We start from the raw sequence: 13,131 nt of genomic DNA on the forward strand, positions 1-13,131 counted from the left end.
AGAAGAGAATATAAATATAGACAGGATACATGACTATACAGGCCGTTAAACAGGTACCAAGGTCATCACGTCGCCATTATACGATGCGTGATGATGAAGGTTTTATTATTTGCCATTACGCAGGCGATGTTTGTTACGATACTGCTCAGTTTCTTGATAAGAATAATGATACTTTACATGGATCACTACAATGTCTCATGCTACAAAGCAGGTTTGTTGCTCAAAAATATTTTCCGAAATTATAATCTTTTAACTAATAGTTAATTGCAAGAAATATTTCAAAATCTAACGATGACAGCTACTGAATATTTCTTGAAGAAGTTTTTGTTGATACAATCAGTTATCACTCACGTTCAGTTGGTAATAAAATTATAGGGAAGAAACAAACCAAATGGAATGCCTTTCACATCGATACCACGTGCAGCGACATCAGTGCAAATGAGGAATTTCGCTTTTCCTTTCTAAAATTAATTTCATTTCAATAAAGAAAGGAAAATATCCTTTCAGAAAAATTGCATATTCGGAGTTTTATCCGAAAAGCTCACATTTTTCTCAAGAGATTTCTTTTGCAGAAGTTTTAACGAAATGATATATATTTAAATCAGCAATCAACCTTAAACGCATCCAAATTTCTTGTTCTTTCATCGGGTCGACGATCACCGTGTAGACAAACACATGTAAGATCTGAATGAACGAACCGATAACAATATAAAGTTAATAGTTAAACGTGAAATGAAGTTCGAAACCTATTAAAAATGGACAAGTCGTAACAAAGTTAATCATATAATCTATTTAATGATTGCAAAACTCTTCCTAAAATTCAAATTCCTGTGATATTTCACAAATGATCAACGCAAACCTTGTGCTTTACGTCTCAGGTATCTCTCCAGATTATCGCAATCAAGTTTTGTGCGGCAAAAAATGATGCCCTGATCCATATTGCACTGGCGAATAGCCTGGAGGAGATGAGCAAAAGTCAGAGAACCGGAGGAACAATTTGAAAAATTGACACTTTGTGAAATGCAATTAGAAAAAATGAGACAATACTGGAAGAAAACACACCTTCAAGACGTATTCACCCTTTAGAATCTTCGTGCCTTCCGAAAGAGTTTCTGGATAATCGCTTCCAGGACGAATTTCATCATTTGTATGAATGCCATCAGTCTGAGAAGTGGAAATATGATGACATATATTAGAAAATAACCAGAATTTGACTCCCGCAAGATTTTCATAACATACCTGTATCCTTTCCTGTGGTTTCAATCGTATCCACATACGATCTGTTTTGGCATCAATTTTGCAAACAACATGATGAACGGTCTCCGGTACAGAATCTTGTCCTTTGAGATCCACCCACTGTGGAAAATGCATCATGCGATCCTGAAAGTTTCATCATTGTCTGTTCAGGTCGCAAAACAACCATCAACCATCGCTAGCAAGTTACAACCCACTTGTTTTTACTTTTTACTTTTACGGTTCATACTATTTCTGTACGATCATACAAGAGTCATTGTTAGTTAGTTTGTCAGACATATAAAGTCCATTCCATGATAACTTATTTGTTAAGAACAATGACTTCACCGCTCAATTAAGACTTAGGACATACGTCTCGCTGTATTCCACAGTTCCTAATCTTATCGGTACGGCTTTCGGGAAACTAGAAATGAACTTTCAACTCACACATATAGCACTCTCAGCAGTTATTTCACTAGTTTGAATATATCACACATCCTCAAAACAATCTTTTACCGGATACCAAGAAATAATTACTACACGCGAAATAGTTGATACCTTCCCGACATTCATTAAGAAAAACAAAAGAAATTGACAAAATAGAACCAAATTGAAACACTTACAGCAAGTTTCTTAACATCAAAATTATGGAGCGTCGCCGAACAAACAATCATTTGCAAACGTTCTCCTAAAGCTGTTATCTTCGGCAGCGCTGCATGGATGCGCTCGATAGTAGGCAAGTGATTTTTTGCCGATACTAACGAATCCTGCAGTTTCGTTAGTTTTGCAGAGAATGACATCTCAACGATGAAATTAATTGTAAATCTCAAGTTTTAAAATGTCCGAAAAATTTCTACAGTTAAAATTTTTAAATATGCATTTTCCTGAAACGCTGAGTCAGCATGTGATGTACGTGATCAACGGAAAGTAATATGGATTGAAGGGTTCGGGTTCATTTTTCTTATTTTTTATTTTTTGTTCAGACTTCTAAATATGCACGTTCAAGGTATTAGAAGACTTTCTGATCTACGCACAGCAGTCAAGTCGGATGAAGTCGAATCGAAACGATAAAATCAGATGAACCTAAATTTTTCAAGAAAAACACTGAATAAATAAAAGAACTGATAGCACACTCATAAGCACATGTAGTTTGACAATCATGGAATGAGTCGGGATTGTGACAGTTTAGAGCAAAATAAGAAAAAAATAACATAAACTTACGGCTTCGTCTAGAATGAAGAACCGAACATTGGATAATAGAATTTTTCCACTCTGGATGAAATCTTCTAATCTTCCCGGTGTACATGTAATTATATCTATGCCCGACATGATAATTCCTAATTGCTCATTCACTGGAATACTGCCTATGACAAGTCCATTTCTGAAAACCGCAACGTTTATTCCTGATGCATGATAAAGATACTAAAGAATTATATAAGTTAACAGTGTCATTTGAATATCAGTGCATCCAGCTGATATTTTCAAGGTGAACTATAATGTAAAGTACAACTGCTGTAACATAAACTTAAGCTCTTTTCAAAGCAGAGTAACTGTACTGAATTTATCATCTGTGTTGAAGTTGATAACTCTGTTAGATTTAACATAGTTTCAACAACACAAATTAAGTTTAGCATAGTTTTTAACACGATAAAATAACTTTATTAGCTTGCAGGAATCATTCTACCTTAATCCGATACTAAAAAAAATGCTAAATGAACTTCAGATAAGAATTCGAATTCAATAAATTCATTATGGCAATAAATAAAGCGAGAAAAAAATCCATACTTAAATTATCACCTGATAGTTGGCTGCTTAAGATATTTTTTGAAGGTTTTCAACTGACCATCTGTTTGCTCTGCCAATTCCTTTGTGGGTTCAAGTATGATACACGCTGGTGCATTTGGCTCCGCTATTTTTTTCGATTCATTAGCGCTTGAGCCATTGGGCGAGATCACAGTATTTTCAGGTGATGCCTTGCATACCGCAATGTAGCCCTGAATCTCGAAGGGACAGTTAACTAGATGTGGTGACAGAGAATTAGCTTGTATCTGGAATCCTTTTTAAACTTTCCAGAAACTTCAACTTCCTAAAACAACAGCAACGTGTGATAAAAGAAGTCGGATTGCTTTTGCTTTTTCAGTTCTAGTAATATATAATTCCTCAAAATTCTCTTCAAAAATTAGTAACAATTACTAAACAAACCTCAAAAAGATGTTTGAACTCCGTCTCACCAAAATTGAATCGAATTTCGGCATTCTGTAATAAAAAAAAAGTAAACTAAACCGCGGTTATAAAACCTTCAATGATTTCAAAACCAAAAAATTAAAACTAATCATCATCCCCAAAGCATCAGCTGATGGATATGGTGAGGTTCTGCATGATATTTCGGAATATGCAATTAAAATAATTTCGGACTCTTAGAGTAGACAGGATAAATAAATCCAAGAGTTGAATATGCAAAAATAGAGAATACGCTTCTTCAAAGAATACGTTATTTCTCTTCCGACAACACGCAAATACCTTGAGAAAATTATGAAAACAAGTTATGGTAGTGGATTATCCTGAATTTGGAAAAACTGCATCTATTATCCTAAACTTAAAAAAACTGCATCTTTACCTTCAAAACTACAGCAGGATATAGTGCTGCATTTCGCAATGTATCCGGAATATCGAAAGCTTTCCCTAAATGCTTGCCATTTTTTGAAAAAGCAATAATTCCATTATCCAAATCCAACATGCAACCAATAATATCACCCAACGTGAACGAAGTACCATAATTGTCAAACTGCTTGTTGTAACTTTTTTTTCCCGTGCCACCATAACCGAAACTATTTTTGTCGGTACCTTAAAAATTTGCAGAAATCAAAAATCGCTTTCTTTGGCCAAAAATTATACACACTACATGAAATCAATTTTCAACAGTAAAGAAAGAAAACATGACATTACTTAAACAGATTTTTAACTTGAGAAGTATGAACCAATTGGAATTTTTTCGTCCATTTTGGTGATCCCAAAACTCATCCCAACATTTATTATTAGCTGAAGGAAACTGCAAAGTATGATGCGTCAAAACTAAATTGAAATAGAAGTTAGTTTGTGTAACGCAGAGAAAGACAGACGCTCTAACTACTGCAACCCATTCGAAGTAGCTAAATGCAGCATAAATTAGTTCTTCACATATTATGCAGCCAAAAACGAAATAAACTGAAAACAAGTACCTAAGTCGAGAACAGCATTCGCAGTTGACCATCCCAGACGACATAACCCGTCATCAGTTATTGTTCCTTCATAGTAGAATTTCCCTACAAATTTTAAATTCATATGTGCTAGAATTTTTGTCCTGTCACATTCATTGAATTTTGTGCATACAAATTGGCGCATGGTACTAAAGTACATAAAATGATACATATGTGCTTAGATATGTCAAAAATTGTAATAAAACAAAGAATGATATACGCAAAACCTTTGCCAACAACACCATGAGTACAGCGTGTCCCATTCCATGCCTTTGGATCGCGACTTTGACAAAGTAACCCACTCGGATCAATCGCAAGATTGTTATCTCTATCATGCACATTCAAGCACCATCTTTCATCTGCAATATTTACGAATCGACTTCGACCATGGTTACAACTAAATCGAAAATAAATTGAAAAAGATTTGGAAATTTTGCAATACGTAGTAAAATTCTCCTTAACCATTATTTTATTTATTTCAAATCTAAGAAGCAGTCCTGAGATGACAGTCATGCACATTTTATTGGATACCTCATTCATGTTTGCTAAAAAATAATATAACTTGAAACGCTGTACAAGTTACAGCGCATATTCTAAAAGTGTGTGATGCAAATGTATTAAATCCATTGAATTCTATGAGGTGCAGAAATGTCCATAGAACAGTCGTGGATAATTGTCAACAGGTATCGAACACTTTTTTCCTAATATCCAAAGTGACGAAAACCGCTTAGCAAAAGAACCACGCTTTAGATTTAATGGTGAATCACCAGCTCAAAGTAAGTAATTCTTCGAAGTTCCTTAGCAAATAATGAATTTCATAGATTTATTCCCATGTGAAAAAATCATTATAAAGATAAAAAGATAAAGTTACCAATGCTATTAGTCGGTTTATGCGTTTTATTCAACATTGAATCCCGTAAGGATTCCCAAACGATTTGCAGCACGGGTAGACAAAAGGCACCTGTTTTGCCACTTCCTGTTTCTGCTGCCTGAATTATACAGTCATGTAACCTCTATTATTAGCAGTTATTTGATTCTTAAATTTCTCAGATACTTTGTAAAATGTAATAAAAAAAGAAAGTCTGTTCGAATAAATGAAATGAAAAAGCAAACAAATATACCATAAGTACATCACCGCCACCAAGAATTGCAGGAATTGCTTCGGACTGAATATCTGTAGGCAACCTAAAATACCAGCAAACCTAAGCTACAGGAAGTAATAACAGCGCATCCACTAAATAAATATTTTCACTTGAGTGAAATGGAATTTGACGTCGGTTAAGGATAATATTACTTTGTACTACCATGCAATCAATGACCACGGATAACGGGGAACAAGATTGACGTATGTTGTATATGACATTATGCATTTTACCTAATGGTAAACACTTTCCCTTTTTTCTCGTTCCGTATTTAGATGAATGCTTAATTTCTGTCATGGATTTTTGTTAGAAAATTTCACTATAAACAAATTCGAGACACTTTTATTTCATATTTTCGATGCAAATACTTCCAATTCTGTTTTCAAACAAATAAAGGTTTTATTCCTATTCAATCGTTTAAATCCTAAATAATCATCTCAGTGGAAATTCAAAGATAATTGATGAATGAGAATTGGAAAAAACTTAAATAATGTTAAGGAACTAACGTCCATTCCATTTCGTCCACTGCTCTGCCCAATTCCGGCAACATGCCCAACTCCTCGAAGGCTGTCATCCTTCTCAGTTAAATATCCTACTGAGCCAATCGGAAATCAAATAATCGGAGAGAAGACAAACACAAACATAAACCATTCACCAAAATGGCTTACCATCCGGTGTAGCTGTTAGTACACACCTTATGAAAATTATGATCCCACCCGATTGACTTCATATCACGGGCCGCCAAAAATCGGTGATCGAAATCGCAATACATATCCTATTATCCTATTATCAAATTCTTATTATCAGAAGGGACTCCAACTTGTTCAACCATTGAGAAGATTAAATGAAACAAGGAATTTGATGGTTTGTTTACGGGTGATTATCGGAATTTAAGCACGAAGTCAGGCAATTAATAGTAAATAGTGTGAAGTGATGGTAAACTTTAAGGACAAGACAACAGTTCTTTAATAATAATGTTTAAGAAGCGTAAATACAGGATGAAAGTTGTTCGTTTATTCCATTCCACTATTGCAAAGTTTATTTTATTTCTTTTCAATATAATACTACTGAGAGGAGAGTAGAAGGAGTTTTCCAATGCTTGTCAAACAATTTCCTTTTTCGCAGCTCCTACTGGAAAATTACTTTAAAATAAATAAATGGACACTATTCCTTTTGTCAGTCCCCAAATTTCTGTTTATCGTCAAATGATTTGCCCCGAATAACACAGCAGCGGGATACATAAATATGTAAGTAAAAAACACTGCTTCTGTTGCATCGGCTGTTTTATAATGCAAATAGATTGTACCACTTAAAATTCAACTCGAGCTGCTAATGTACTTCTTAAAACAACGTATTCACCGATTTAGACGGTATTTGAACTTGGTGAAAAATCTTATGAGATCCATGGAAAGGTAAATTATTTACATTGAATCTCTTTCAGCGTACTTCATTTCACTCCTCAGATGGTGCGTGAAGTTGGTTTTTTTGCGAATTGCACCTCGCGTAAACATGTCGACCAATAGGAAGAAGGAAAGTAGTTCAGGTTTTACTTTATTTAACAACCGAATATAAGTGACAAATTTGAACGCATTCACAATACTTAAAAAGTATTCACTTGTAGTGAACAATAATACGTGCATAGTTTCGAATTTGCCATGAATTTGAAGAAACAATAATGCAAGGTTAAATTTTAATTTTTATTTTGTTTTAACGCCAGTGAAAGTAATTTTCGTCATGACTGGATGGAATTTTAGGACCATACGTAGTAATTAAGGATATTGACTGTCCACAGATTTGCAAGCCTTGAAAGCTGTAAAACCTCTCAACAATATGAACATCAACAACGAAACAGCATTCATCCTCTTCAAAATATGCAGATCAAAATTTCCAATGTATTTCACAAATCAGTGATCGGTTTTGAATCGCCACCGGTTCGTACCCAATGTATATGACAGCTTTTACATAGAAGATGATCATTTAGAGGATAGCAGCGTTTTTCCGGTTCATCTGTTAGCTGCATGCCACAGCCCTGCAGATAAAGTAAAAGCTAAATAGGAATTAAAATAAGATAGAAACCATCTCTATTTTATTCTCTCTCATCCCTTTAGGTTTCTTTCGGATTAGACGATAGTGCATTTAGGATTACATGTTCAGATCACATGCTGGAAGATTTCTGAAGGGAAGGATGCTTTCTGGAAATCAATAAAAACCTGAAACGGCAATCTGCCGGATAGACTGCAACTACATAACTGCACAATTGGAAAATTCTTACCTTGCAAACATAGCATTCAATATGATAATCTCGATTGATTGCAACAACGTGAACTGTCTCTCCGGTTTCCTAGAAATGAAAGAAAATTTTTCATCAGTTTGGTTTTCACCAGTCATTCTATTTCTGTACATGATATCAAAAATTGCATGATGGAAATATTTCAGAACTTACTTTATTAGGCATAATTGCTTGAAGACATGCAGCACATTTCGGTGCAAAAAGCCTATGATAATCTTCGGTACAGTACACATGACCTTCCGGATCTAAAGCAAACGGAACACCGTCCAAGCAACTTTTGCATTTCTCGCAACGGAAACATCGTGGATGATAGGATTTTCCAAGTGCTTGTAGAACCTGCCAATTTTTTTGTAAGAAATTCAAAATAATGGTAGAAGTGCTTCCATCCTGTTCAACAAAAAGCTGTTTGTTTCACGTGCATCTTCAGTTAATCTTAAAATTTTCATCCTTTTTTTTTCGAAAAATTACCTTAAACTTATTCAAGTATTATTCCTCAAAGTTTTGACCACCTTATTAAAAGCTATCATTATTATAAATTTACATACCATATCCATAATAAAGTGTGAGCACGCAGCGCATCGTTCTGCTGTCTCATGCATCCCACTGTACAAGTAATCTTCTTCACAGTACTTTTTCCCTCGAGCCTGAAAATTGTCAATTCTATTCAACTTGTTAATTTAGCAACTTAAAGTATATTGCATTTTATTGTAACCAGAAAAATTGGGATATATTGAGAATGACTTCAACATGAAAACTTCAACTGCAACTGAGTAAACTCTAATATATTCATTGTTATGGATTTCTGAACTTCATCAGAAGTCTCTATCTTTACTGTCGAATCAAGTCATGAAGTATTTCGCTATGAAATAAGCTACTTTATAGAATCTTTTTCCTCGTAAAGTTCGTCCACACATATCACAAGTAAAGCAGTTCTGGTGATACAGTTGCCCAAGTGCGCAAGTGGCATCCATTTCTTCCAATATGGCTTTTCCACACAATTCACAGATACCGATCGGTTTCCGATTCAGATTCAGTTGTTTTTCCAAGTTGTTCGTTATTTCATCATACTTTTTGCGCTGTACGGATATGCCTGAATCCGTGGATGTTACCGAATCCATACTCTTTTTTCGCCACGGTGGTATCACGGTGGCATTGCTTTTCGGCTGTTTGTCATCATATTTGTTAGGGACATTTGTCGAAGGAAGCTGATGATTAGCTGAAATTTCTTGCCTTAAAAGAGAGATTTGTATAATTTATGTATACTTTCTTTTACTGTTTAATTAATTGCTTAATATTAGTTCAATTTCTAATCTCATTTTTTTTAACAAAATATAAAAAATTCATTGAAACAATCAATAAAATTCCATAAATTTAAAATACCGTTCAAATGTACGTCATTTATGCCTTTCTTTGCAGTATTTCCGTTCATCAATAACCTTTCATTTCGATCAATACTTGACTCATTAACTGATTTCTGAAATTCGGTTTTTTACATATTTTTCCGACTTTGCACCAGACATAAATATCAGTGCACCGGATACTGAAGTATACCAACATAAAGTAAATCTAAGGAAAGCTCATCGTTTGTGGCAAAAAAGTTTGAATGAAACTATGGAAATGCAGTAGTAGTGATACGTATAACGATATTCAGCTCTCATTTTCAAAAATTCCTCAGTATTTCAATTCAGGATTCGAAAAATAGTCTTGGAAAAATTATAAGGAGGAACCCGAGATAGTCGCCGAATAGGTGGTCCACTGTGGTAGTATGTTTTGGCTGATGAAATCAGACCATGGAGACCACTATTAGCAGCACATGGTGTTGCCCGATAGGTATCTTCGTTTGAGTCAGTCCAGTTAGTCTTAAAAAGAGATGCTTTGTATCAAAACCGGAAATTGCATTATTTTAGCTCCAATACTAGCTTATTTGCAGGAATAGGAAAGGATTCCTACGGAAAGTGAACGTGTTTTCAAATTGCAGGATTCCACAGTCTCTGATAAATCTGTGCTAATTCCAGAAAAATCAGATACCATGCTGAATCCACCTGTCGAAATCGATGAGTGTGAAGTTTCCGTGTTACTGGAAGCACTTGTCGGACTTATGGAAGCTATATTCTGGGCACAATTCAATTTTTTCGTATTCACTACGCCAAATACGGTATTTTCGCCGGATACAGTAGCCACATTGGTATGATGATACTGTATTGGAGTTTTCCTAACAACCGCTGACGAATGTTTTTCCTCATCACTCAGGTCTTTCCGGAAAGTGTTCCGGACAAAATTTGCAGATAAGGTTGGTGACTGGTGTTGATGTTCGTACCATGGATTTAGTGGACGACTGGCTGACACTACCTGGAATTCGAATTTAAATTTTATATTCAGAATTTTCTGTTTTGCCTCAAAATTGCTTAGTTTTATATGATGCATGCACAAGTTAAATTCAGCAGCAATGAAAACTGAACTAATTATTAGCTGGAAATGATCACCTGTTCCTTAAGTTTACCAATTTCTCTTTTACTCATTTTATTTTCGTTATTACTTTCAGCAGGTGAGCATGGGTTACCGTTACTATTTCTGCTAGTAGAACTTTTGCTGCTGAAAGATGTTCCTGGTTTTGAATTCCATGTACCATTTTGTACATGCTGTAAACGTAAGAACAATTATACTAAGTGAAAAATGTAAATATGAAATTCAAATCAATGGTTGCATTTGAAAGAAATTTTGCAAATCTAATCTTCACATTACCAACAGTAATCAAAGAAACATAACTCCAAAGAAGTGCTTTCTCTTCGGAGAGTATTCATTTCTTGTATTATTAAATTTTATAATTAATACTTTGGAAAATTATGGATGACAGGTTTCTATTCGTTTTTTCTTTTTTGAAAATTAATTTGTCGGAACATAGCATACCTTTTGTTTTTCTAAATTAATGTGATGCAATTTTAATTCAAATTCTTTGCTCATCGTTTTGCTGTCAGCATCACTAATAAGACGTTGTGGTGGCGGTGGCTGTCCGAATGTGTCAAGTTCACGTAAAAAATTACGTGTTTCCAGTTCCACGTCCGTCATCGCGAATAACTGAAAAATCTGAAATTGCAGTTTCACCAGTGACACAAACAAGTACGCTTCAAAACGAATTTCATACACGATTTATTACGAAACATACTGTCAATCTCATTTTGTCTTAAGAGAAAGTTAATCTCAGTGAATTCAGAAAAGTTCAGAATGCGAGAGGCGATAAATTCTTGAGAAAAATTCTCAATTTCCATAATCCATGATCTGAAGTTTTCAAATATCATTGTGTTCTTAAGAGAATTAGTTAGGCCTTGGCTTTAATTATTAAGACATCAAGGAGTTGTCAACGCGAAACTGTTGGTATCGGTGGAACGACAGTAAAAAAGAAGAAGTGACAAATGAATCTTTTGAAGGTCGCTTCATTGAAAAAACAAAAGAAAGAATCTTAAACAACACATATCACCAATTTATTCGAAGACAAGTTAATTATTGAAAATCGAATATTTAGCAACAGGTACAAATATCACCACAACGAGACATGCTGCAGACTGCTCCGAAAGATGAAGAAATGAATGACTGATGTGAAATAAGATTATCAGGATTATTAAGATTATGTCTTTTCTACGGTTTGCAAATAAGAAAAATGATTCGTAACTTTTTAAGTCTCAATTTCAAACTTAAATTTACCAGAAAACAATGATTCTAAAATAAACAGTTGTGTTATTGTGCTTTATTACAATAATGCAGTAGAACGAATTTTTCTCTTTTTTGAATGAATGATGTGAAAAGACCATTCTTTTAATTCATAATTAATAAAAGGTCAGAAAAGACGAAGGGCATAACTATGGGATTGAACAGACGGCGCCATACGTTATTGAAGAGAGAGAAAACGAAGTTGAAGTCATTTCGCTTCTCACTTAGTTAAGATTATGGATATTATTAGTTCGAATTACTCGAAATTGCTCTTAAATTTAATTTTATTAATAGGAAACGGACATTTTATTCGTTCGATAAATGCATCTAATTTGAATACATTCAAATCTTGCGATACTGCAACTGCTATTTTCTGCCAAATAAGACGAAGATCATCATTGGAATGATCGGATCAGATCGATTCATGTTTTGCAAGTCAAATGATATGCATTGTATGATTTATTTAAGTGAGATACAAGAAATGATGAAAAGAAAAACAAATACGTTGTATTTTCAACCAATAATTTTAAAAAATACCTTCAAAAAAAAAAAAAAAAAGATGGAAATCGAAAAGAAATGATCAATTTTTATGGAGGAAGTTGAGAAATCACAAATTTTTGATTTTGAATATATTCTGGAAAATAAATGTTCGCATAAATAAAAGATCTTCTTGAAAATTAAAAATAATTTCGAACTTTTATAGAGTAGTTGGAGAAAGTAGTGATGGCTGGATTGAGGGAATAGAGAAAAAGTAAATTGAAAGGAGTGATAGGAGAAGCGGAACAGATGTTTCCGAACTTTTGAGTGCCAACTTGAAGTGCACAATTCGTTGAAAAGAAAACAGAAGTGAACAATAAACGATATGAAGCAAAAATATGCCCAAATGACGATCCAAATTTTCAACATTATACACTATTGCGTCACCAATATGCGTTCAAATCTTTTTAAAATTAATTTGGTTCGAAATTAATTTTATCATCATTTAAACTAAAAGGAAATAAAAAATTAAGTAAAAAAGATCGATAAGTGAGGGTATAAACGAGAAGAGAAACTGTAAATTAATGTTTAATTACAACAGGACAAGGTAATCGTATGATATACTTCCTTATCGTATGACTGACTCAGTTGCCCTCTCAACATGATAAACTGACACTCCTACATAAGAAAATCATTAAGTCAAACATTGCTGTTGATTCACTTTGTCCACAGAAAAAAAAATAGATTGGAATAATGCTTATAAATCAAAACAAAATAGTTTCCCATAAACTATCAAAAAAGGTTTAAGCTTGGAATCAAAAATTCTAACAGTAAATTAAAGTCTTTAAAAAATATTTCATTAAAAAAAAAATGAATTGAAATGAAGAAGTAAGAAATTTAGCAACAAGAAAAAAGAATGAATCCTCGAAAAAATGCTCAATTGTTGGCATTTAATTCGAAAATTTAAGTATTAAGAAAAAGAGCTCCATTGTTTTTTGAAAAATGCTTCCCGGTTTATCAATGAATCAACAGTGAATTCGTCACCACC

At 33.9% G+C, this 13,131-nt stretch overlaps 2 protein-coding genes across 2 annotated transcripts in view; both read right to left on the reverse strand.

Moving 5' to 3' along the window:
• Positions 1-6,298, reverse strand: part of LOAG_16791 (DEAD box ATP-dependent RNA helicase) — an 8,382-nt gene extending 2,084 nt beyond the window's left edge. Inside the window, exons 1-13 of the mRNA XM_020449449.1 lie at positions 6,118-6,298; positions 5,591-5,654; positions 5,341-5,458; positions 4,697-4,828; positions 4,452-4,535; positions 3,851-4,077; positions 3,436-3,489; positions 3,031-3,227; positions 2,455-2,614; positions 1,857-2,000; positions 1,240-1,380; positions 1,063-1,164; positions 860-956 (exon numbers count right to left, since the gene is read on the reverse strand). Coding sequence (XP_020307036.1) covers positions 860-956; positions 1,063-1,164; positions 1,240-1,380; positions 1,857-2,000; positions 2,455-2,614; positions 3,031-3,227; positions 3,436-3,489; positions 3,851-4,077; positions 4,452-4,535; positions 4,697-4,828; positions 5,341-5,458; positions 5,591-5,654; positions 6,118-6,185 — 1,588 coding nt within the window. The 5' untranslated portion in view covers positions 6,186-6,298. The remainder of the gene's footprint in view (positions 1-859; positions 957-1,062; positions 1,165-1,239; positions 1,381-1,856; positions 2,001-2,454; positions 2,615-3,030; positions 3,228-3,435; positions 3,490-3,850; positions 4,078-4,451; positions 4,536-4,696; positions 4,829-5,340; positions 5,459-5,590; positions 5,655-6,117) is intronic.
• An 875-nt stretch (positions 6,299-7,173) lies between these two features.
• Positions 7,174-10,982, reverse strand: LOAG_08174 (LIM domain-containing protein). The gene is made up of 9 exons (XM_020447631.1): positions 10,809-10,982; positions 10,385-10,540; positions 9,930-10,250; positions 9,282-9,375; positions 8,777-9,117; positions 8,447-8,545; positions 8,055-8,237; positions 7,884-7,952; positions 7,174-7,640 (listed from the first exon to the last, which is right to left on the reverse strand). Exons 1-9 carry the CDS (start codon positions 10,965-10,967, stop codon positions 7,509-7,511), a joined length of 1,554 nt encoding a protein of 517 aa, XP_020302159.1. The 5' UTR covers positions 10,968-10,982; the 3' UTR covers positions 7,174-7,508.
• Positions 10,983-13,131: the final 2,149 nt, after the last annotated feature.

Source organism: Loa loa, assembly GCF_000183805.2.
Source record: "Loa loa unplaced genomic scaffold supercont3.19, whole genome shotgun sequence".
Taxonomy (NCBI): Eukaryota; Metazoa; Nematoda; class Chromadorea; order Rhabditida; family Onchocercidae; genus Loa; species Loa loa.